The 25575-nt window shown below is 40.2% G+C and overlaps 1 protein-coding gene across 1 annotated transcript in view; it reads left to right on the plus strand.

Annotated features, from left to right (window-relative positions):
- Window positions 1-1136: 1136 nt before the first annotated feature.
- Window positions 1137-25575, plus strand: part of LOC130161190 (sodium/hydrogen exchanger 9-like) — a 59036-nt gene continuing 34597 nt past the window's right edge. The window contains exons 1-10 of the mRNA XM_056364258.1: window positions 1137-1312; window positions 2011-2201; window positions 5876-5953; window positions 6169-6245; window positions 9136-9251; window positions 15784-15889; window positions 18237-18375; window positions 19384-19489; window positions 22545-22633; window positions 23966-24079. Coding sequence (XP_056220233.1) covers window positions 1162-1312; window positions 2011-2201; window positions 5876-5953; window positions 6169-6245; window positions 9136-9251; window positions 15784-15889; window positions 18237-18375; window positions 19384-19489; window positions 22545-22633; window positions 23966-24079 — 1167 coding nt within the window. The 5' untranslated portion in view covers window positions 1137-1161. The remainder of the gene's footprint in view (window positions 1313-2010; window positions 2202-5875; window positions 5954-6168; window positions 6246-9135; window positions 9252-15783; window positions 15890-18236; window positions 18376-19383; window positions 19490-22544; window positions 22634-23965; window positions 24080-25575) is intronic.

Raw genomic sequence — 25575 nt, forward strand, 5'->3', positions numbered from 1 at the left:
AGCCCAAAAGCAACATTTTTCAGGAAAATCGTGACATAACATAAAATTGAACTTTTATATTACCATGCCGTGATCAGAAAGAAAAAAAGATAAACTGGAAACGATAATTAAAACCAACAATATTTCAACTCAAAACTGCTCACATAAAAAGATACAAAATGTTAGAGACATACTGGTTTTATTGTGCTGCATTGCTTTGGAAGTATGTGGCAATATCTGGGCCAAGAAAAATCAGCCCCACGTTTTCTTTATCGGGCAAAAATAATCAGTTGAAAGTTAGAACTGTCTCCACACCATCAACCAATGGGTCTAATTCAACCGTGTTAAGTTTATTATTTAAGATTTTATCCCATGGGCAACGCTGATTGATACATATATCTACCCTGTTTAAAAGATTTAACATTTCTATCGTGTTGTTATTAGTATTATTTTATTTATACCATAGGCTACTTTGTAGGCCTACAGTAATCGATAAAAATAAGTCATTACAACCAAATCTAAACGACTAATTAATTAATTAACTACTAATTAAGGGCCATGACTGATTTACTTAGCGCTAAGGGACAGTGAGAGTGGAAATTCAATGTCCCGGCCTTTCACAGTGGGCTCTTAGGAGCTCTGCGTGTATTCATTTGTATTTACTGCCATCTGCTGGAGAATAAAAGGCTGACACCCGATCTTTGGTGCGTTCCATTGCTTTCGGGATTACCGGAGTTATTTCATAAACGAGGCAAAAACATAACGGCATAAGCAGTGTCAGTCAGTAAATGTGATCTGTCTTGTTTTTACTTACCTAACAGGCTGTAATTTGTAATAACACCTTGACCAGTTATAATTTCATACGGTTTTTGTTACTGCTCTTGCACTTTACTCGTAGCGTACCTCGTAGACATTTGTTTACGCAAAAATGTCTTTGTATCTCTTGATTTATAAAATTAAATTATGTTCACCGAAATATCTTAATTACATAATCAATTTTGTTGTTTTCAAAAAATGAGGAAAAAAACAAGTAGGGCTATTTCCCACCGGTTACAGAGGGAGAAAAAAGAAAGCTTCCCAAGCAGCTGTAAAGGCAGCACAGCACTGGCTGCTGATGCGGATGTTGCTGCAGCTGAATCTCATCTCAACTTGATTCCGAAAAGTTTGACCTGGGCTTTGAAGATGTCGTCCACTGTCGGCCACAGACAAGACACTGCAGCAGTGTTGGTACTCGCTGCAGTTAGCTTAGCACTTTTAACCATTCTCAGTGTGTGGAAGTTAAAACAGTTCAAATATAGGCTTATAAATGAAACTGGGGGTGCAATGTTTTATGGTAAGTAGCCTTAGCTGATAGCCTATTTAGAATATAGAGCACGGAAGCAGTTATTCGACAACACTTCCTGAACTCAGAATTTAAGTAGTGTATCAGAATGTTAATAAAAATAGAGTCCATTTTAGTCACAATTCATCTTGTTTTGGGTTTTAGTAGGGATGTAGTGGAGGGCCACCATCTAATCTTCCTTTTACACCATTTTTATTTGCAGAACATTGTTCAGACTGGTTTATCTTTATGTGGAACATTCATAAGTAGCGCAACAGCCACTACCAAGTTAGCTCAGATAATGATAAAGTTCAGGATAATGATATTTTAAAGGTGTGATATAAAAATGTAACTCAACCATTTAATTTAGCCTATCATTACACCAAATAGGCTACATTAATTGCCAGGTATTTCCAGATATCATAAACTCTTAAGGGCTCACCAACCAGCAGTACTTGATTCATGCAATATACCGAAGTTTGCTGTTTCATAAATGTTTTGTCACTATAACACAAAATGTAAATAGTTTTCTTTAATGTTGTACATCTATACAATTATTGTGGGCCATTATTTTTGTCATGTTTTTGCATTGTAGTATTTTCATGATGACGATAATGATATGGAATATTTTTGTCTCTCTTGTATCTAAGGTATTAGAGGATTACCATAGTTTTAATAACTTTCTTCTCTTTTTTTGAAATCCTCTGCAGGTACACTTCTGGGGTTAATAGTGAGATGGTTGTCATTTGACCGAGGAGTGCACGTGGAGAGTGGGTGCAGTTGTGGTGCTCTGAACAGCACTCCTCACTTCTTGACGGTCAACATCTCATCACATGGCCACTGTTACAGACATGTTGAAGAACTAAACCTAAGATGCCCGCCGATCTCAACCCCTCATAAGGTAACCATGGCAGTAAGATTTGACCTTCACTACAAATGCATTTCACAAAACAAAGAAACAAAAGTGTTAGTGCTTCACATTGTGATACAACAAAGGCACTAGTGAAAAATAAAACATTTGCTTAAAAAAAACTGCATAGTAGGGACATCTGAAAACAAACTACACCACAAAGGATGCTTTTCTTTTCCTCTGATGTAGTTTTATTTTATCTGGATTACATTTATTTTCTTCATTATCTTCCCTTTGATCACATCTATATTTCATCCCTTGTCTATGTTGGGTATTTGCATCAACACAACAGTCTCCTCTAATGGTTCTTAGTTATTGGTTTTCCTCTAAATTACCCACATGGTCTGTTGTTATTAGGGAAACGAGAGTGGTGGTACAGACAGAAAGAGGGCAAGAGAGCAATTTAACTGATATTAGGTTTTATTAAGGAACAGATAGGAGAGATTACATTTTCAGGTGTGCTTTGTGGACTAGGGGAAATTAGAAGACAACTAAACACAGAAACCAATAGACTATATAACAACAGACTATATACTAAGACTCTTGTAGAGCAGGTAAAGCAGCACAAAGGGTCTGATCAATGAAGAAAAAAAAAGGCCTTATACCAACATTTTGTACACACATTCCTGACAACAACTGCAAACATAAACTATGTGAATACAATTAGAAAATCCTATTTAGTTTTTCTTGTAGTTTGTGTTCCTCTCAAGACATTATCCTAGTTCTGTGTTTACATGCAGGATTTCCATAATGAGATACTCCTGTAAGTGATATTGGTGCCGGATTTGCTCTGCACTGCAGGAAAGATGTGAGATAGTTAGTTAATCTCAACTGGCGCTGCAGCATTTTACTCCCAGACAAAGATGGCCATCTCATCCTGTGTCACAGAACTCAGTAGTGGATGTGCATATCTACCATCTTTTATATGCTGGAGGGGACTATTTACTGTAAACAATATTTCAAACCACAAAATGCTGTGAACATAGGAATGATGTTTGTATTGTCTAGTAGGTAGTATCCATGCTGTTGATGAGTTGAATTAGCACTAATCTGTTATTTTTACAAACACTGCTGACTCAAAGAGGTTCTGTTAGTTATTATATAATTTATTTTTTACGCTTATAGGTATTTAATATCATTATGTTTCTGTACAATGAACCAAACTGAAACATCTGTTGTTTTATTTTACCCTTACATATTATAGTATATATAGTATATTATCAATCGTGTATACTGATATGTTGAGGTTGAGAAATCTGCACTTTTTAATGCTGCATGTTTCATTTGAACTCTACATGAAAGAATTCTTAAACACTTTATCAAAGTATAGTATATTTGTATTATGTTTGTCACAGAGGTTCAACAGAAATAATGCTATAACTACAGCTGGAGATTAAACCAGAGTTTCTCCAAACTACTCACAGCAATTATTTGTTAAAAAGGAATTAGTCAGTGGCTCTAATATCACTGCTAAGTAGAAGAGCCTAAGCCTTGAGATGGGCCTCTGCTTGTCATTAGTATTATTACTGTTTTCTGGCCTGCTTTCATATTTTCATGGTGCTATCACAGTGGTGTGTCATATTTAAAAAAAAAAAAAAAAAAAAAAAAAACCCTAACCATTGAGCCGGGGATTCAGCCAATACGATGGCCAACAAGCATGACAGGATGTGGAATGAGTGTCTTTGAAAATGTATTTATTAATCTCAGAGAGATTTTTCAACCCAAGAGAAAGGGAGTAAGTGAACCATGAACCTTGCAAATCATCCAGGCCAAGTGTAACTCTTAACTAATGGCTTAGACTTTTTGGCCCCTTAGAATGCTGGGGTCTCATTAGCACACCAGCAGAGGCTACCACAAAGGCCATTACATCGGTCAGACCATTCTGTGTAGCCTTCATGCCATTAAGCCTGATATATATGGGGACCTAGCTGGTAGAGATAAGGATTTTGTTGCATTACTGAGCCCATTATGTGCCATCGGGGAGTAAAGGCATTAAAGTTTGTGGTCTGATTAAATTTAGTGTTGCTCAGCTGAAGAGGCAATTAGTGTATACAACACACCTCCATCCTCGGCTCTGTGGTGCAGGTGGCACTTAGAATAAAACCACCGGCATATGCATAATTTATTGATAACAGTGTCTGCATGTCAGTATCTCTGTAATGCACTTTTGCATTTGTCATGCACAGGCTACACAGTATAAAAATACATACATATATCTATATATATGTATATGTATATATAGATATATGTGTCTGTGTGTGTGTGTGGGTTATTGCAGCTGCAAAAAAGTAATGTATATTGAAGCAGGTCATAGCAGCAGGAAGATAGGAGCAATTTGTAGTAACCATTTCAAGTGTGAATTACTGAGAAAGCACGCTGGCTCTCAAAACTCTATATGGGGCTTTAGAAATCATAATTAAGAAAGAAATGCAATCTTTCACATCCATATATACGCATTTGTAAATGTTAACCAAAATGCAATGTGTCCTGGAAATAGGAAATTTCACAGAGACAGGCTTGATTTCATTCATCCAGATATTCATGCTATTCAGGCTGCTTCAACTTGTCTGTTTTTTAAAAGCGAAATCTAGGCCAGTCTCAAAGGTCTGTGACCACAGCCCTATTTCAGCAGGCATCTTCATCATAGCTTGCCTTTTAGACTGAAATTTAATTGAATCTGAATTAAAGTTTTTTGCAATTTTACGAGACCTGATGGCATGTGGGAATCAGGAAAAAGTAGAATTGATCTGAATTGAATATCACTGTGGTTCGATTCTCAGCATGTACCCACGAAAGACATAAAAAGGATTCAAGGATGAAGGACATGAAAGGCTACCTTTCTGAGTGGTTTGCATTGCATCATACTGGCAAGGATGAGAAACAGACTGAGAACGTGCACAGTATGTACAAAAATACTGTGTGCTTTGGTTAGCGTTTGTGTTGAGGGTAATGTTGTCATGATCGGCTGCTTGGATTTTGTTTAATTTTATTCCGTCTGTTATCTGAACACATGCGGCTATACTAATGGTACTTGCTTATTCCCATTCTAATGAATGCTGGGAGTCTCCACGGTGCAGACTGACACAGCCAGTTAGACTTCTCACTCTGTATTATGCTTTACTTTAATCAGCTGTGGAAGTCTGAGTCAAGGCACTTGGACAGAATGCTAATGCAGTACACAGTAATCATATTATAGGCAACTGATGGCTCTAAGATCATGTAATGCACCATATAGTGGCAATGCTAAAGTGTGTTGATGAGAAGCATTTTATTTTTGTGTGGGTACATGGAATCCTAATTTTTGGTAGCTAACATAGCTTGAACTCTGGCACATAAGTTTGAATTGTCACATTTTCTCGTTTTCCTGTAAACAACATATGGTAGTTTTGTTTTGTTTTTTTTTTTTTTTAGAAAGAGGGGACAGATAAGGTTGTCGTGGTGCCTGGAGTCTATTGTGGCATTGGGATTCAAAGAGGAAACAAACTAGCGCCTGTCTGACAAACCAGAGCTGCTGAAGTGAATGGTGTGTGTGTGTGTGTGTGTGTGTGTGTGTGTGTGTGTGTGTGTAATATCTGACTGTCAGTCAGTCACATTCAGTAAATGGAGTCCTCTTGCTCCCCATGGAGCCCTGTCAGTCACCAACACAACAGCTCTGTCTTTTACAGGAGATCTTTGATCTTAAGGTCCTTTTCAATCTGTTCCTGCCACCCATCATCTTCCATGGAGCTTACACCCTTAATCAGGTAAGACTGCTGTTCTGAAATGTCTCCTAAAATGGGGAAAAAAGACATTATCAAAGGACTGTTCTGGCTGGGGCATCAGTTTGAAGAAGCACTGCCTTATATTGTTACATTAAATTTAAGTGAATTATATTTATAGTGATGTATATCATAATGTATTAGGTGAATGATTGTTGACTTGTTTGTTTAATTGGTGTTCCTTTCATTTACTCTTCTAGAAACGATTCTTTGAGAATATGGGATCTGTTCTGACCTTTGCCTTTTTGGGGACCATAATCAGCTTTATAACCATAGGGTAAGAAGTCTTTGGTCATTCACACAAATTAACACAACAAAAAACACAATAAAACACACAAAGGTCAAGGTGTACAGAAGTAAGAGAATAGCTGAGATACTGGATAACTGGATATTAGATAATGTACTGAAAACAGGGAGTTTTTACAGCCCCACAGTCATAATGTAAGACAATTTTTTGGAAATAACAAGCATTTTTTGGTTTGGTTTATTGACAACATTCTTATTTATTTATGTGATGATGTGTCTAAGTTGCACCAAGAGTGTTTATTAAAACCACATTCTTATTTATTAATAAAATACAACATATGAAATTTGATCAGTGATGGAACAATGAAGTCAAGCTTTGTACTCATTGTCTTTGTTCTTTTCTCCCGATGAAATCAAATTTTCAGTTAATATTTTCCTCATCAATAGAAATTATAATGTATTTTACGGTTTGTAAATCAATTCTGCACTACATTCTTATACAATACAGTATGTGTTGTCATAGTATGATGTTTCTGCATATAGTATACAGCATATAGAAATGAACAAATCAAACAGGACTGTCTGTTATTTATTATTTTGTTCGGATAAGATGTATAATATCCCTCACAATCAGAAAGATGTAACACTTATGTTTTGTACGTAAGGATCTTTCTGGAGCTGTCTCATCACATCTGCAATTAACTCAAATTATTTGCAGCTGTGAGTAGCTTCTTTGGTTGATTGGTGCAGAGCATCAGGATACAATAGGCCTTTTTTGTCATAGCAGGAAAAGCACAGGTGTAGCTAATAACATTAATTACTGCTCTGTTTTAAGTGTCCCAGTAAGCTATTCCAGTGTGCCAGCATGCACAACAGTGAGACTCTGGAACTGACTGACATGAAACCAAGCTGCCATTAATGTTATTAATTACAGGTTTTTTTACTATGATAACTGAACATGTCTGTAAAACCTTTTGTAGTGTGCATGAACAGCTCAGTCAAAAAAAAAATCAAGCAGATTTAATTTAATTTCAGGGGGTGCCCCAGTGGCTCACCTGGTAGAGCGTGTACCATTTAGGCTTATTCTGCACCACAGCGACCTGGGTTCAGGTCCAGCCTGTGGCCCTTTGCTGCATGTCATGCCCTCTTTCTCTCCCGAACTTTCCTGCCTCTCTCTCACTGCGGCTATAGAAACAGCAAAATGCCAGAAAACTTAAAAAAAAAAAAAATAAAATAAATATAAAAAAAAAACAGTACTCATGTGTAGCTGTGCTATTCTGGCCTCATACAGCTAGATGGCGCTGTCAGACTTTGGAGGAAATTGAGATCTTTTGAAACCAGTTCTTACTGATGCACAAATTTGCTGCACACAGACTGTGTGAAAACCTCATAACTCCAGTTTTGTTATTTGCCTGTTATCAAAGGGCCTCTATGATCAGAGCAAATTAAAGTCCTTGATTTCCCCCCCCCCCCCCCCCCAAAAGTAATATACAAATTTTCTCTGAATTTAAAATGTAACATCAATATATTTTGATATCTCTTAGACTTATAAAGGTGCTGCTAGGTGATTGCATGTTATTTTCAACTGATTTGTTGGGGATTTTATCCATGGCTTAAGTTCAAACCCTTTATATAACTGGAATTAATGAGCTTCTTCAACCTGCTAAAACCCTGTGTTAAAGATGTTGTCTGTTCGCCTCCCTACCTTCTTTCTTCTATCCACTAGTCCTGCCCAAGGATTGCTTCCCCAATGCTCCTGGGAAGCAGGGCAGGGTTTGACATGTTGGGTCACATGCACATATTTTGATGCTAGGCACCAGACCTGACCAGGCCTGTTGCTTGTTAGTGAGTCTGCCATATCCTACAGGGGAAAGGGAATGTCATGGGGGTAAAGGATCCTCACTGACTCCACTGATGAAGTATATTCGCTCTTTGGCTGTGTTTGTCTCTCACCCTCTCTCTCTCGCTGTATCTCTCTCTCTCTCACACACACACACACACACACACACACACACACACACACACACACACACACACACACACACACACACACACACACACACCGCACATCATTACCATAACTTCAAATCTTCCTTACATACATGAATAACACAGCTTAGCTGCTCGACCTGAGGGCAATACTTTAAATCTGTGCCCTGGGGATGGGTTGTGTGCCGTCACCATAGTAACAGAGTCATGCCAGTGGACAGAAAGGTTCCCTAGAGGACAAACTGCCAAACTGCTTATTATGGGATATTTAACAGTAACTGGATTAATACTTAACAAACATCAGTTACCAGTCGGAAGCTGGACTGCAGTGTTAAAAGCTGAATAGACATATTACGGCTTTGTTCAGTGTATAGTGTTTTTATAAGGGGGAGCGGTGCATTCTGGGACAGCTATATTCTAGATTTGTTTTTCTGCCAGGCCCCAGAGCTGATAAAAATACTGCTTGTATTTTATTTCTGTCACAATGCCCTTCACAATCTCTCCTCATGTTTTTTAGTCTTTCGGGTGATTCTGTGCACGCACAAACACACAGAGTCATAATTCTTGTGCCGTTTTAGTATGTTGGAGTGCTTATAATGCTGCCATAAAAGAACGCCAGCGGTGAAGATGGATAGATACTGTCTAAGGAGGGTGTGGGATGGGGGAGCCGTAGGTACAAACACACACACATGTTGAAACTGGTTAAATTTAATACTACCCGGCACAGTCGCAGCTTTATGTGTACACCTGTGCTAAGCGGCCTCCGTCTGGAAACGGGTCAGCTCACCTGCTGCTAGTGTCTGGCCCCATTACCCAGACTACTCTGGGGGAAGCCCTGCTGTGGTTAGAGGGATGACTGATAGGCTTGCTCTGGCCGGCACTCCCTGATGACCTCACTGTGTATCCCTCTTTCTGTTTGTCCTCAATCCCAGGGCCTGCGTCTACGGCTTCACCAGACTGATGGTACTGTTGGGCCAAGCAGCAGATGGAGACTTTTCCCTCACTGACTGCCTCCTGTTTGGTGCCATTATGTCAGCCACTGACCCAGGTAGTTGGCCTTACAAAGGAACTCTCATCCCTTCTAGTTGCAGCATTGATCTTTTTTTAAACACTTGTGGGTTTCACGCACTTATAAACTTCTGGTTCCTACAGCAGATTTCTACTCTCATTTACAAGACTCACACTTTTTTTTGCTTCATAACACAAGCAAAAAAGCCAAAACATTCTCAGACAAAAAATTACAAAGACATAGTATGTGTTGAGACTCCTGAAGTAACTGTGTACTTCTCATTTAGGCATTTTCTGGCTTTTAATTTGTTACTGCAGATCCATGCAGTTCTCTGTAGTATCAGATTACATGATCAGTTAACATATCAGATTTCATGTGTTGAAAGGTCACACCTGTTCTTTCACACCTCTCTATCTCTCTAAGTAAATGTATGAAAAACATTCTGCTCTTGCTTTAAACTGTATATACCCATCCTGTTTCTTGGGTAGTAGTGACAGATAACAGATTGATAGCCAAGCCTATATGCAGGAACAAAGTCACGAATGCCCTCTCAGTAAATGTAACTGCTTTGAATTCATTGCACTTTTTTCCTAAGTGGAACCACAATATAATCTGTGTTCTTCAAGAGCAGTCAAGTGGGAAGTCGTAAGGCATCCTGCGACACCGCGACAGTGGCAATGTTAATGTCCTCACTTGGTAATGAATTATTTATTCCAATAAGTGGTTGATCTGCGTGAGTGTCAAAGAGGAGCTGTAGATTATGGTGCCGCTGTCACTTTGACTGGCGTTATTTTCCCATGCCACGCTGTGCTCATCCCTGCCGACCCCAGCGCCCTCGTCACTTTGATTAGAATCACACTGCAATGCATCGATGGCCCAAACTCCATGACCCCTAGGCTGTCTCCATCTCCATCTCATGCTGTCCAAATATAGCACCAGCTCTTGATTTTCTGAAAGGGAGCCATTAAAATTTCCCTATCTATTTCTCTCCCTTGTACATTTGCATTCACCCAAACAACAGGCACGGACGCACACAGACACACAGACAGACACACACTCGGACATAAAGGCACAGTGACTCCCAGAACAGTTTAGTGCTGAGGAATAAGGCATTTTATTCATGTCATAAGCCATATGTGACAGCTCGCTGGTTGTGTCGCTGACTGATTGTGTAAGTGCAACTATGTCACGTACTGACTGAAATGACAGAGATCTTGAGAACACAGTGAAAGTCATCACAGGCTGCCAGCCAGGCTTTGAGTGAAATGGAAGACCAATTTATTTGCCACTTTGCTTGCGCTGGTTTCTGTAATATAACCGAGATATTTGATCGCCCAGGGTCTCGTTGCTGCTTTAATGACTTGAGCAAGCTTCCTCTGAGAGCAGCAGATAGTAACAACAGCATGGGGATGTTGCTATTGCTAGTAATATTTATTTTATTAATTTGGATGCTGATGTAGGGCTACAGCTACCACTGAATATGCCGATTTGATATCCTTTGTATGTTTTCTGTGAATTTGGAGATTTAAATTACCTGAGAAGTTTACAATCTACAGTTACAGAAAAAAATCACATTGTGGGCTTTGTAAGGACGAATCTGATATTCTTCATAGTCTTCCTCTTTACATATGACTGTTTCACTGTAATCAAAAATGAACAGATTTCGTGTTTCTCCTTGAACATTGGATTCCCGACAGTGTGGAGGGTTCTTTAAAGCAGCATTTCCAGAATATTTAAATAAACAGCTAGATAAATAAATACAATAAATTGTGGAAATATTTCAGTGTCTTTTCGAACATTTCTCAGGCAGCTGGCTTTGTGCTATTGGGGGATTTGGATTCATTAACTTAGGATTTTGAAAATCCTGGCTACAGTCCTGTGCTGATTAGCACAGTTGCCTCACAGAGAGAAGGTCTTTGGGTTCTGTCTCTGGACATTTCTGTGTGGATTATGTAAGTTCACCCCTTGTCTGTTTTTGTTTTAGTCTGGTTTCCTCTCATATTCCAAAGACATGATGCTGGTCTGGTGGTATGTAGAAATAAATTTCAGTATGAGTATGTTGCCCCAATATGGGCAGAAGATAGGCTGCAGCCTCTGCTGACTATTCAAGGATTAAGCAGGTAGAGAACAAGTGAGAACATTGCTGAAAAATCCTCAAGTAATGGCACTAGTAGTTAAAGTTGTATGCAACATCTTAATGTTTTACACTGGACTGAATCTGTCTTCTGTGTTTTTATTAATCTATCTGTTGACAGTATAGATAGCCAATGAGCTCTTATAGTCTTGAAAATCCCTTTTGATAGTCATTTAAAAATGTGTTTTTGTTTTTTTTAATTGTTAGTTTTATGAAAGTCCCCAAAGCTCTGTAGCCATGAAACCTGTTCTTCTCAGACTCAGAGCAAGGCATAAGGTTCAGGTCATAAAGTGGAATGCCTGCTGTGCTGCATCCTCCAGCCTCAGGGATGCTTACAAAGGTCAGTGAAACCCTCAGTTGACTCCTCAAAGGAAAGACTGTTGTTTGTTTGTTTGTTTGTTTGGGGGTTTTTTTTGCTGCTGTTTTTCTTTTTGCATTTTTCAGTAGTTCTCCTGACATGCGCACTGCACACATATGTTTCTCTTCGTACGTCAGAGCTGGATTGCCAGACTTGGAAATGACGTGTTTACATCTGCAGTCCTGGTCCAGATGTCAGCATTAACTACCAAGCCTTAAAGTGAACATTGAAAAAACAGTTAGACATAGGTGTGTGCAATATTTATAACATTAAACACAGAGCTATGGATTAATATTGTAGCAGAGCAGTAGCAACAGAGCATTTAGGCAGAGATGAAAACACAGACAGGCCACAACTATTATTTACTAAGCCCACACACCTTAATTAGCAATAATAATTAATTCATAAGTATAAAAAATGTGATGTTGTGAAATTGGTAAGATTAACAGAGAAAGGAAGCCTAATTTACTGCTGGAAAACTGCATTTTACAATTTGTCAGTCTCTGTGACTCTGTATTTTAGTCATGTGGCCAGTGCATTTGTTTTTATTATGGCTTCTTCTGCATATATAAATAGGTTCAACTATACTAATGAAAACAGAAAGTAGCTTAGTTGCCAGAAATGTATAGGTCTGTCTTTTTTGCACAAACACCTCAGCTGTCAATATTTGATCAACTCTTCAGGCTTTTTTCCTTAATTAATTCTTTAGTGTGATGGATCATAGATTTCAGTGCAATACTGGCGTCATTAGATATATAAAAACCAGCATGTGAATTAGATAGTTCTTTCATATCTTCCATTTCTTTAAAGCTAAAATTAAAAAATACGGGTTGAGTTTGCTTTTTTCCAATTGCTTATAAAAGGTAATTAGAATTAATGAATATTTTGACCAGAACTTGTCCTGACATACCAATGAACTACTGTGAGATTCAGAGTATTCAAAAACAAACTAGAAATCTACTAATCATAAAGTATTGGTTTACTTCAACTTGCATTCAAACTGTTGCTGGCTTTTCCTGCTGCGGTCTTGTTGGGCTGTTTGTGCACTTGTCAATGCCTAAAAAATTGAGCACTTTTTACGCGGAGCTGGGGAGATTATAGTAATTCCCTGTTGACTGTTATCTCTTTTCTAATGCATCACTTTCAGGATTATATCTCCCTAATTTGGTCAAATCAGTGAGCAAATCCCACGCTCTCTGGCTGAGACGGCCATGAGCTTTGCCTCTGCTAAACCCCTGCAGCAGGGTAATTTGACCTAATAAGGTTTCCATTCGACCCTTTCAACTGTATTATGTCTGAAATAATTGTCTCTCCACCTTATGGTGTTGCTGTGGAAACTGATGAACACTTGACAGCTGTAGGATGGGGTTGCCATGACAACACAGCAAACCCGCACCCTAGTGTATGTGTGTGTGGGGCGGACATTTTTTTTTTTTTTTTTTTTTTTTTTTTTTTTTTTTTTGTTATGCAGTGTGAGTGGTGCACGACATGCTGTCATCAGCCAGGCATTATGGGAGCAGGGAGATGGAACGGTCCTGACTCCAGGGCCTACCTCACCCTCTCCAGATAAAGGATTTTCCCCAACCAGGAAGAGCTTTAAACCTGTCAAAGACCAAAGAGCCAGATCTGTCAAAACAAGTCCTGAGGCTGCTCTCTTGCCACTGCTCTTATTATCAGTCTGGTCGTATCCTGACTGTGATGCCCTCACTGGCCTGGTATTCACGATAGGGCCAAATGGCGCTATCAGAATTGACTCATTATTCATATCACAAATTTTCCTGAAACTAATTTATAGGATTCTGTTTGCATCTCGGTTCCAGGTAGAATATTAATCTACTGGGAGCTGTTGTTGTTTTGAATATTACATTGTCTTGCCTTCAGAATGGCATTGCTCTGAGTTTCTGTTTTCCTGTCCATGTTTATATCATTGCAAATGTTTTGTGTGTTTGTGTTGTTTTTGTTATATGATAATTTTGTTTTGCTTGTTTGGAAACTTATTCTGGTTTTTACTCTGGCAGTTATAATAATTGTGCCCGTATTTTATTTTTTTTCTATCTAGTATATCTGTCTACCCATCTTTTTATCATTCTATTTATCTCATGTAATCTAATCTGATCTACAGTATCAGTAAACATAGCGCTAACAAAGCTACAACCGATATCTTGTAGAAGGAGATACTTGAGGTGTCATGAAGTGCAGAGCTGACAGGCATGTCACTGTCTCGTCAGTGTCAGTATTCTCCCTGTCACTCAGTGTCAACACTTAGCCATCCTGTGGTGCCAAACATTGTGTGTGTACGTGTGTGCACACGCTCATTCATATGCTCAGCATCTTCCGCTAGATGTTTGCTGATGGCGAACTCACCGTGGAGTTCAGCTCGTATTCTTCTCAGCAGTCAGAGTGTGTCGAGAGATTCAGCTGTATGAATAAGTGAGTAATAAAACTGTTTGTATTTTCCAACGCTGATCTGAATCTCATCATAATCTCTGTAGATGGTTCACACCTTGACATCACATAAGAGTTGAATCATCTACTGTACAGAGTTACAGTAAATGATTGGGGACTGAAACAGTCAAGACTACACAGCAGGTCCAGTTTCGTTTGACTTATCACTGGACATCCTGTCTTCTCAGCTCAAACTGTCTTAAGCTTGGTGGATGCTAGGATACAAAATTTTGTAGCTCGCCCTGAGTTTGTACCGTTTTTTTCATCTGTAGCTGTGTGTCCACCTCCACCGTCATAGTTTGGCATTCTTGCAAAAACACCAGTGTTCTGCTCAGTTTACACTTTTTCCATTATTTTGATTCTTTGTGAAATAGCTTTCTGGCAGCATAAGGGAGCTGCTTTAAATGTGGGATTCAAATTTGATTATTGATTTTTAATTGATTTCTCATCATAGTCGACAGTTTGTATATGATAAGTTTTTCAAGTTTTGACTGTGCTCGTATGTTATACGCTGTTAACGGCGAACAGTACCATTTACCAGTTGCACTGCACTCCACATGTCCAAATACACACAAAGTCACAACTGCCTTGTCTGTGTAAACTCCCATGTCCACTGTAAGTCATTGTGCAAGAGGGACCTGAGTGAGAGTGACCTTGCTGAGCAGTGAGTAAATTTTGACGTTATTTAAAGCATGGAGCTCTCCATCTGTAGTCCCCCCCCCCCCCCCCCCCCCAAAAGACAGTAATTGGCTCCTTTTTGGAAGTTTTAATCAGCTGCAGTATCTTAGCTCTGATCTCCTTCTTTTCCCTCCATCGACCTCTCACGATTCCCCAAATCCTAGTTGCTATTTCTCTCTGTAGTGAGAACTGTAGGAAAGCCCCAAGCTAATAAACACACTCCCACATATATTCACGCTCACTGAACACGAACATGATATGAAACAGAAAAACACCTGCAGCACTAACAATAAGGAAATTGTAACAGCTGGAAACTATCAGCATCCAAATGTATACAAATCATATCAAGCAATTCAGTCATTTACTTTGCTCAGATGATTTTCAGTATCTGCCCTTGTTGCTGCTGCTTCTGCCAGCAAATAACAGATTGCCATGTTATTACTACAGGTGGTATGAGTGTGATTTTCAAACACAGGAAATGTACCCTGTAAAACACACAATCCCACACACAGACTGCTATTTAATGTCAAATATTGCATGTTGTCAATGATAAATTAGGTGTATACTTCTTTATAGTGCATAATGACAGACTACACAGTTCATTCATGCAATGAATACCATACACAGTGCAGCAAAACAATCTGTTCTGCTTCCTAAATAGAGATAAATATTGTGTTTTCCAAGCATTGTGTATTGTCTTAAGCTGGGGCCGAACAAGTATTTGCTTGGTTTAGTTACTCTGGCTGCTCCATGTGTCAAAACCTTCCTTCCAGTGTTGTCAGTGTGCTGACATTTTCTGTCAGCTCTCATTGTTACAGTGTAACATTAATTCCTCTGCTTTCTCCTGTTTGTAGCAGCAGAGGTGATATTCCACACCAATTTTTCAGTGTGATTAGCAGAGGAATTGTTGTGCTATCTGTGGTCTTAAACAGCCGTAACTCTTGTTTTGTTTTTAGTTTCAGTGCTTGGCCTGTTGTCAGATCTGCATGTGGACCCAGATCTGCACACCCTACTGTTTGGTGAGAGTGTCCTGAATGATGCTGTGGCCATCGTCCTGTCACAGTGAGTATTTCGCTTCAGGATTTGTCTTTGCCCTCGGAATCTACTGTATTTCTAGGTTTAATTGTGTGGGAGCTCACTGTTTTCCGGTTGGCATTATGGAGGTGGATGTGTGGGGGAGGGAAAGCTGGATGGATGCTGCCAGCTTTAAGGAAAGGGTGTGAATGGCAAAACAGCATGAGTGCCTCAGATGCTATGCAGTGGACTGCGTAAGAGAGTTGCCCCTGGCACTGTCAGCATCTCATTAAGGTACTCAGTGGAGAGACTCACTGCCAGAGTAGAGACACACTCCCAGCAAAACAAACTCGGCTAACACAGCTACTGTCAAATTCAGACCAAGTGCAGCATAAAATAATTGAAAGCGTAATGAAGTAGTCATGCCTTCTCGATGCATTTCAATTGCTTCATTGTTTTCCCTCCACTTTTTCCACTTTCTCCAGTGCAGCTCTCAAATATGCATGTTTGCCCTGCTCACACACACTGCAGTAACTGTCTGCTCTGTTTACACAATGCTAGTGAACAAAGCTAGTGAAGTATACGTGCTAACAGATGGTAAGATGGGGAGCAGAGAGATGGAAATGGGAGAGGGTAAAGAACTCACATAGGTTCACATTAATGGCCAGGCAGGCAGATGAACAAATGAAGGTGGAAAGGAGTTGACAGGGATAAGATATGTGTCCATATTTGTATTTTCTATTCACAAAGACTGACACATCACATGTACAGTACCTGCACACTCTGACATCTCCTTCTCCAATCGCACAAATGGGCCCAGACAGGCAGGCAGATGGAGAGAAAAGGAGGCGGGTGTGGAGATTGCTGTTCACGCCGTGGCTGCTAACTCTGTGTACATTGAAGCGCGGAGGAGGGAGCCTGTGCGTCTTCCCAGACAAACAGTCAGATAGTACTGTGTTTGTTCCTGGAGTGGCGTGACCGGCCTTCGTGCCATCTCCTGTCACTTGACTGGCTCGCTAGCCTGCCGGTCGCCCTGGCCCCACACACAAAGCCGGCCCTTGTTAGTGAGCCACGCGGGGTCCTGGCACTGGAATTTTAACAAGCTCCGGGAGCAGCTCAACCTTACGCTGATGTGCCCTCTCACAGGCACTAAACTTCCTGCTCCAGCAGCCCTGACGCAGCCTCTATTCAACCAGATCCTGTGTTGACATCTTGAAGAATTTTGACTTGGAATTAGCAGCACCAGATGTCTAGAGATACAATTTCACAGAGGGTCATGGAGAACAAGTGACTAGTCGCCAAATTTAATGTGCTAACACAACTGGAGTCTTTATTTTCATGGAGGGCATAATAGATTTTCTCTTTTTCAGCTTGCTGAGCTCATTAGCAACAGCTTGATTGATTCTTCCCCTTTTTGCTATGGAGATTAAGGCATGTTGTGGCGCGTACTAGCTCATTTTAACCTGACACCATGAAAAGTGTAGATGCATTATTGGTTCATTTGTCAACAGTTTGGTAGACATTTTTTTGACACCGTAAGGATCTTTTCATGTTAGCTGGATTATTGCAACTTTTCTGGGTTACCCTGGCTATCAGAAGCTGTGCCAGTTCACATGAAGGAAGCATAAACGCCAAATACCACTTTCACATTGCTTTTGCTGTCTCAAAGGTTTGACATTCATTCAAAGCAGTCAAAGTCCAAAGGCAGTACATGGGAGGGTCTATGGTGGGTTAAGAAATACTGTCATTCCACAAAGGCAGCCAGCTCCATCAGCCATTCACATGGCTGCCTGCCTCTGCTTGCTTCACCTCAGGCCCTCTCTCTTTCTTTCCCTCCTTCCCAATTTTTCTCTCCCTCTCTCCTCCCTGTGAGGCCTCTTTTGCACTCAATGACTGGCATGTTGAAGTCCCCTTTCCCCCCACAAAGTAAATATTTATAGCAGTGTGAAAAGCACAATGCTGCTGTCTTTGTGAACATCAATAGTATTTCCCCTGTTTCCCTCTAACTACTAGGAGACGTCTCAGAGGCAAATAATTCAGAATGGATTGTTTTTCAGGAAAGGATTTAACTTCTAAAGGAGGCCATGTATTCTTAGGAATGACTCCAATAAATTGCATTTAAAGGCTTTGCTCAGCATATTAAACATGTGAATTTATGCTCACTGCTCCAGACTGGTTTATGCCAGGAACCTAGTGGGCTGTATTTCTGATGACAGCATTTCTCTTAGAGCCATAAACAACAAAATGTTGTTGCTTTAATGTTTCAGTGTCAGTAACACTCATATTCACTTCTGTTGTAATTGTGCTATTGGCTTCTTTCTTTTTTTTTTTTTTTTTTGTTCCATAGAAATTTGCCTCTTTCATTTTTGAGTATGTGGTGTTATTTTTCTTGTAGTGCCATCAACACCTACAGCCAGATGGGGGCAGGACACACCTTCAACCCCCCTGCCTTTCTCCACTCTGTTGGTTATTTCCTGGGAGTGCTTGCCGGCTCCCTCCTCTTGGGTTTCATATTCACAGTCATAACAGCCCTCATATCCTTTCATTCCCACCCCAAAGTCAATTATCCCCTCACCATCCGCTGCAATCTATCCACTTCCTCAACTTGGTAATTGCTTCTCTAACAAACCCCCCTACTGTACCACCTTTATCAACAAAAGCAATGCGGCTAAATCTTAAATGCTCCTGCGACATTAATGGTCGCAGAGAGGTCGTCAATCAAGCCAATGGCCTCTGATGAAGTTTCGACTTGCGCTGTTGTCCAGCATTTCTCTCTGATGTTCTAGTAATTAGACTTTAGGATGAAAAATGAATGTGTCATGGGAGGTTTGGAGCACAGTTTAGCTCTTATTTACAGTGACTAATCTCTGGGTGCGGGCAAAGTACAAAGTGAGCATTTATTAGATTTTGCTGATGCCAACCATAGCAACATCCTGCTCTTTGTGATGTCTCTTCAAACAGTAATGTCTCAAAGAGATCCAGTTTTACATAGATTTGCTCAGTTATTTTTTTAATTACTTACTATACCTGCTCTGGCTGATTACAGATGGAAACAATCAGACTTAGAAATGTGTTTTCATTATTGTAAGCCAGCAGGGTGTTTAGGGCGGTTGGGAATGCAGAGCAGTAAACTGCCCTAAAACGTAATACTTACAGTATGTATGCCTTCACTTTCTGTGTGACTATCACAAATGTAGAACTTCTAGTCCTGTGTTGTTCTGGATGGAACACTGTAAAGACTTACTATATATACTTTGAGGGCAAGAGTGGGATGTTGACTTTGTTGGAGAACTCGCAGAAAGGATCTCATTAAGACCCGTTGGAATACTCTACATGGTGAATCCCCTCTTCTGCAGTTGCTCTTTGTTTGCAGCACTGCAGTGCTTCTCTGCCCACAGGCTGTTGCACTGGAGGGTCCGTGTAGTCTGCTCCGACTGTCATAAATTTGTATTGCATTTGCCATATCGACCATGTATTAGCCTGATGCAATGTGTGAAATACTGTATGATTATCTTCTTGTATATCTTTAACTCTCTTTCCACCTCACCAAATTCACGCGACTGCATGAGAGCCCACTGGTGGAAACATCAGTCCTCTTCCTTCTGTCCTGGAGCAGTTTTCTCTCAGCTGAAGCCAGTGGACTGTCAGGTGAGTGCTATATGGCTTATATGTCATTTGTGTGTGTGTGTGTGGCCAAATGGTATGGTGCTCTAGCTGGCTGGGAGGTCAGACAGAATACAAATCCTGTTAGTGAACCGCTGCCCTTTTCCCCTCAGGCACTCCTTCTCAACTGCATGAACTGACTCGCTTACTGCTCCTCAGCATCAGTGACACAAGCAGCTGTTTGATTGGCAAGCTCTGTTGCTTTAATGGCATCTGCGACCACTTGCACTCCACAAACCTGGAAATGATGTGTGCACATTCTCGGTTGTCCAGACATGACCATCTGCGCAATTCCTTACTCAAAAACGGATTAAATGTTCTTTTCAGCCAACTCACACCTCCTGTACATTTGAAGAAAGCCTGTTCCTTACATACACACACACATACCTTACCCTCTGAGAGTCCTTGGCATTACAGGGAGTCAATAATGTTTAGATAAGAAAGTATTAAGCCATCTCTTCTCTACTTGGGAAATGCGGTTACCAATCCCATTCTGGGCTCAACAGCAATAACTCATTTTAAAATGGTGTCTACCCTCCTGTGTCTGAGCATGTTTGCACCTTTTAGTTTGGAGATGGCCCCACAGATAGCAGCAACGTGTAATAGTGTTTTTGCCCTAGATGTTTGCACAGCCTTCCTGGAAAGTCAAAAAGTGCTCAGGTCACATGTGAAAATAGATACAGCAGGATCTATTTCACAATTCCTGCCATTGATTTCTTTATTCCTCACCAAGGGCCGTTTTTTATTTCTTTCTTATTCTCTTACTTATTGTCTTGTTATTTTTTCACTTAATTGATTCACAGTATCCAAAATAACAAGTAGCTTGGGGAGGTGAAGAAAACCTTGCTTAGTTGTTGGAGCAATCTACTTCTTCTTCGATCAGACATAAGCTCTGAAATATGCATGTAGTGTACATATGCACACTTAAGTGTTGTTGTTCCTCCTGCCCTGATTGTGTCAGAGGGATTCCACTCATTCAGCTGATGTTGTAGAGCTTGCTCTGACTTGGCAGCACTCCCTGTGGCCTGTGGAGGAGGAGAAGACAGTTTTAATGAAATAACTTGACCTTTGTCTATTGGACCCAGATGCCCTGTCTATAAAGTACACCACTCTGAATGCTGCCCAGTGTGGGAGGCAAACAGCAGCGAAACCTTGGGCAGTGATTCTCAATACTATCCGATGCAAAGCCTTGGGTATTTTTTAGCAGAGGTGCAACTTTGTGCTGTGTTACCGGGGCTTATAGTGAAATACTTCATTTTGACTTTAAACCTGCAGTGTTATAAAACCAATTTTCATGCTGATGTTTGGTCACAGTAATCTAAAAATGAGTCCTGTTGCAATCTTCTATATTCTTGGTACAAAATTGGACCCGACAAAAATAATCTGCGGAATGCTTCTCTTTTCAACGGTCTTTAAAGGTCTGTCTGGGGTGAAGCAGCACCTCATACACAGGGACCCAGAGAGCGATGGGAGTATTCCCTGGTGTCCTTTGGTAACCGAGGCTCTTTCTGTGTCAGTTAATTGCTGGAGTTTAGTGAGGGTGTGTCTAATGACCCTCAGCCTCACAGGGAGCCCTGTTATCATTAATCTTATGCCCCTCACAACTGCTCATTATGGGATGTATCTCATCTGTTGCCAAGTGCCCGGTGCGGAAGAGCCTTTATGTGGATGGTGGATGATGTGTTACCTCTGTCTGTGTTATGTAAACCAAGGAGGAGGATGTTGCCCTAAACCAAATGGAACCAAAACGAGATCTGCCATGCTGGCATGCTCCATTAGACTTTGTTGCACAGTGCTGGAAAGGACATTGTGAGCAGGGATTACTGGAGCTAGCATAATGCAGGTACAGGTCAGCATCCAGGCGGATGGTGAAGAGAGAGTAATGGACTGGTTTCACTTACCAGGCAGAATCACAGGTGCTATCTTTTCTCTGCTGCCATATTTATTACTGCCAGCTCTGTCCCATCACAGTAATTTTGCATTTTGCCATCATCTGTGATTCTGTCTCAAAGCAGAGGGAGCAAAAATGTGAAATTGAATTTCTGCAACAAAGCAAGCATGTCCTGTGAGGCAACCCACCTTTTCATGCTATGCGTTTCAGATTCCAGCACTCTGGTCCAGCCAAACTCCTCTGTACAAGCAGGGCCCCTAATCAGTCCCTCCACCCTGTTTCCTGTCTCTGTGGAGCTGCCTTCTTTGCATTTCTTTCCCGTCTGTACTTTGCTTGTCATTTGTTTTCCTTCTGTTAATTTCTGCTCCTCTGCATCTGGCACGATCTATTGCGACGATATCATTGTTTAGCATCTATTATTTCCACAGCTTCATATCCCTGGAGTAGAAAAACAACTAAAGTTTTGGGCCAGAAACATGAGGATGCTTAAGTTGGGTTGGACAGCACATTTTGATTAAGTTGTTTATACAGATGGAATTCACTGGAACCAGGACAATGGGTGGATACAGGGTTGGGCTGGTGTGATCTAATGTCACATACTTCTTGGTCAAATGCAGAAGTAGCTGCAGACAGGAGGATTCACTTGGACCCCATGGGCCTTTGGGACAATGCACACATGCATTGTTCTGCTGAGACGTCAACCATCATTTCCAGGTTTAATTTAAAAATCATGTTTTTGGAGTAAACTGGAAGTCAGTTGCTTTGATTTTAAAATTCGTCTGCAGTCTGACAAAATCTCTTTCAAAAATCTTTTTACAATGATGTTAAAACCTCCTGTAGCTCATTCTCATCATTAGAAGCCCCACTGCTCTGTGTTAAGCAGCACACAAACATACATTCTTGCAGCCTGATTACGTAATATGCGAATGTATAAGCTATTTCGCATATTTTGTACTAATCAGATACAGCACATTGTTTAACTCCCTGCTGTGCATAGAACAGTCAGCTAGGAATTTTTATTCACAAAATATTGATGCTCACATTTACAACAAACACGTCATGGATGTTTAAGACCTGATTAGCCATTTTGCTGGTCTGCTTTCTGATTTTCTTTGTAAATTCACTTGCATATTTTCTTATCTTTTTCAGGTATTGTGGCAGTGCTGTTTTGTGGCTTGAGCCAAGCAAGATACACAATTCATAATTTATCCTCTGAGGGCAGGGCCAGGACCAAGCAGGTAGGATTATGGAGGATGATTGAGCACTATTCCACTGATGTTTGTTGTCTGTTTTGAACAGTATTTTTCAGTCTCCTCACTTTGTTCACATTGCCTTTTGATGCCAATGTTTGTGTCCTGCGTGCCGTGCGCAAGCAATCATTAATTGCCATTAGTGGTCTGGTTGTCCAGTGGGTGTCTGTGTGGGAGGTTAGTCTCCAGCTATCTGCTTAAAAGGCAGAGCACAGATGGAGGCCAGCCCACTGTCATACTGTACCGGCAAGCTTCACAGAAGAGCAAATAAATCAGAAGTACACACATATACTCATCTACGCATTTATTATTCATTATCGGTGCCACAGTGCAGCTAACTGTTTATCACAGAAAAACCTTTTTAAAAGGCGATGCAGCACAGTTGAAGCCTTTGCCTACAAAGTGAATTGGCTATGTAGTAGCCAATGAATGTGTATGGTGCAGTATGTTTACTTGGCAGAATGCCTTTATCTACATTTTTATGATTTATACATGCAGCTGCAGCTCAAAGCGAAAAACAAAGTGATTTAGCGTATACAGACACTGGTTGAATAACTAATAGGAGAAATATTTCTCTCTGTGGCATCTCTTGTCCTTGTTATATGTGGCTCTTAAGGGAAAAGGTACACTAATTCAATTAGACCAAAGCAAAGCTGGTTTAAGTGATAGAAACAGAAACTAATAAATCATTTATTAAATAATAACATCTGCTCTAATGTAATCCAGATACAACATAAGGCCCTTAATTAATATTTGATTTCTTATCCAGAAATACTTCATAAAAGTGTTTCCGGTTTTATTTATATCTACAGTAAATGACACCCAAGCTCTCTATTATGTCCTGCATCATTACAGGAAGTGTAGGAAGTGTTGTAAGATTCCTCCTCCACTATGAAGTATCATGAGAAACAAAACAAAAATCTTTTAAAGTCCAGTCATTCTTTACATGTGTATCCACAAACGACCTGTGTGTAATAAACATTTTTAGGAAGACAGTAATGACAGAAATGCATCTGGTGCTAAATACAACCACATTATGTCATCCAGATGTAAATGTTTGCAGTTGCTACCTCGAAGTGATCGAGGAATAACATCAACACTGGATCTGTCATGTTTGTACAAATCTAAGCCTGTTTACCTGTTTCCGATCTGAGTCCTTCACTTTCACCCCCTGCACACACACACACACACACACACACACACACACACACACACACACACACACACACACACACGCATTCACACACCCTCCACCCTGAACTCCTCATCTCGAATGACCTTCTCTCTCATGATCCTCTCAATCCCTTTCATAATTTGCAGCTCTTTGAAGTCTTCAACTTCCTCGGGGAGATTTTCATCTTCAGCTTCATGGGATATGTATTGTTGATGTTTCCTTACCATGTCTTCAAAGCCCTCTTCATTTCTGGAGCATTTGTATCCTTTCCTGCTACATGATGGAGCGTCTTCAGTCCCTACTGTGCAGCCTCAAGAACCCACTCAGACCCCACAAATGGTGCCCTGTTCTGATTTGCTCTGTCTCCTCTACCTTCAGTCATAATTTCTATCTGCACAGTCATCAGTCACTTACTTGACCAGAGTGGCATTCCTGTTTTCTGCCTTGCCTCTGTGTTGCTGCAGTGCAGTGATTCCCTCAGTCAGTCTCTTAAATTGTGCAGGTTTGATCTGGTGAGCTCTGCAAATGCCATTCAGCCAGTCTCCAATGATCACCATCTCTGCAGATTAAGATGCTGCAGTGCAGCGTTTGTTCTAAAGAACGCTGATGAAACACAAATTTAAATAGGTCTTTAATTATTGTTGCCGCTGCTTGTTTTCTGTTCTCTAGCAAAGCTCTGTGGAATAAATATGTTTGCCTGTTTGAAATAAGCTTACAGTACTTTAATTTGTAGTGGATTAAGCACCATATCCCTGTTGAGGTTGAAGATTAAATCTTATTAGCTCTAGAAACTCAAGTGAAAGAGGTCTGTGCTGTTGGTTAGATGGTATTCCCATCTTGTTAAAGGAAAAATCTGCTCTAAAATGCTTTTAACATTGTAAATGGCTGTTAGTGATGCATATTTACTTACTTAGCAATGCAAGATATTAGTTAGTGGTGTTTTTTTTTTTTTTTCTTTTCCCCAGCAACTGAACAGACGGTAATGATGAGTCGCTTCATCAATTAGTCAATCGAAAACTTCCAGACAGTGATTTTAAAAATCAATTGACAGTTTAAGCCATTTATCAATATAAAATAGCAGAACCATTGTTTGTTCCAGCTTCCCAAATGTGAGGATTTGCTGCTTTTCTCCTTTTTTTTTTTTTTTTTTTTTTTTTTTTTTTTTTATAATGTAAATTTAAAATATTTGGTTTTTAGATGGTTGGTCGGACAAAACAAGCATAAGAAAATGTCAGCTTTGGCTCTGGGAAATTGTGATGAGCATTTTTTTTCTTTCACAAATTCCTAAACACAGATTAATCAATAATAAAATGATCATTAATTGCTGCCCTACTTCCAGGGCATCTACAGTGTAGTTTGACAGGAGAATAATGCACAGCTATGTAAAGCATCAACAGTTAATGTAAAGTTTTTTTGTTTTTGTTTTAAAAATAGCAAAAGCTTCTGATTAGATTCATTATTTTGTACCTGGACTCAAAAACCACAGGCAGATGCATTAGTTTCTATTCAGGCAGCAGCCTCTGTAGACCAGAATGCAATGCAGTTACAATACATGCTATGCTATCCAAAGAAGCTAATAATAATCCTAATAATACTCATCACATGTTAAAGTTATATTATCATAGCAGCTGTGTGATATTCACAGCTGCTGTTTTGTCCGTCAGCTTTGCTTCCTGAGGGGAAATGGAGGGCTAGTAATGGACTGCTGCCTACCCATGGTACAATTGTCCTTGCCTGAGAGCCGACATGACCATAG

The sequence above is a fragment of the Seriola aureovittata genome, chromosome 20 (genome assembly GCF_021018895.1).
Source record: "Seriola aureovittata isolate HTS-2021-v1 ecotype China chromosome 20, ASM2101889v1, whole genome shotgun sequence".
Classification (NCBI taxonomy): Eukaryota; Metazoa; Chordata; class Actinopteri; order Carangiformes; family Carangidae; genus Seriola; species Seriola aureovittata.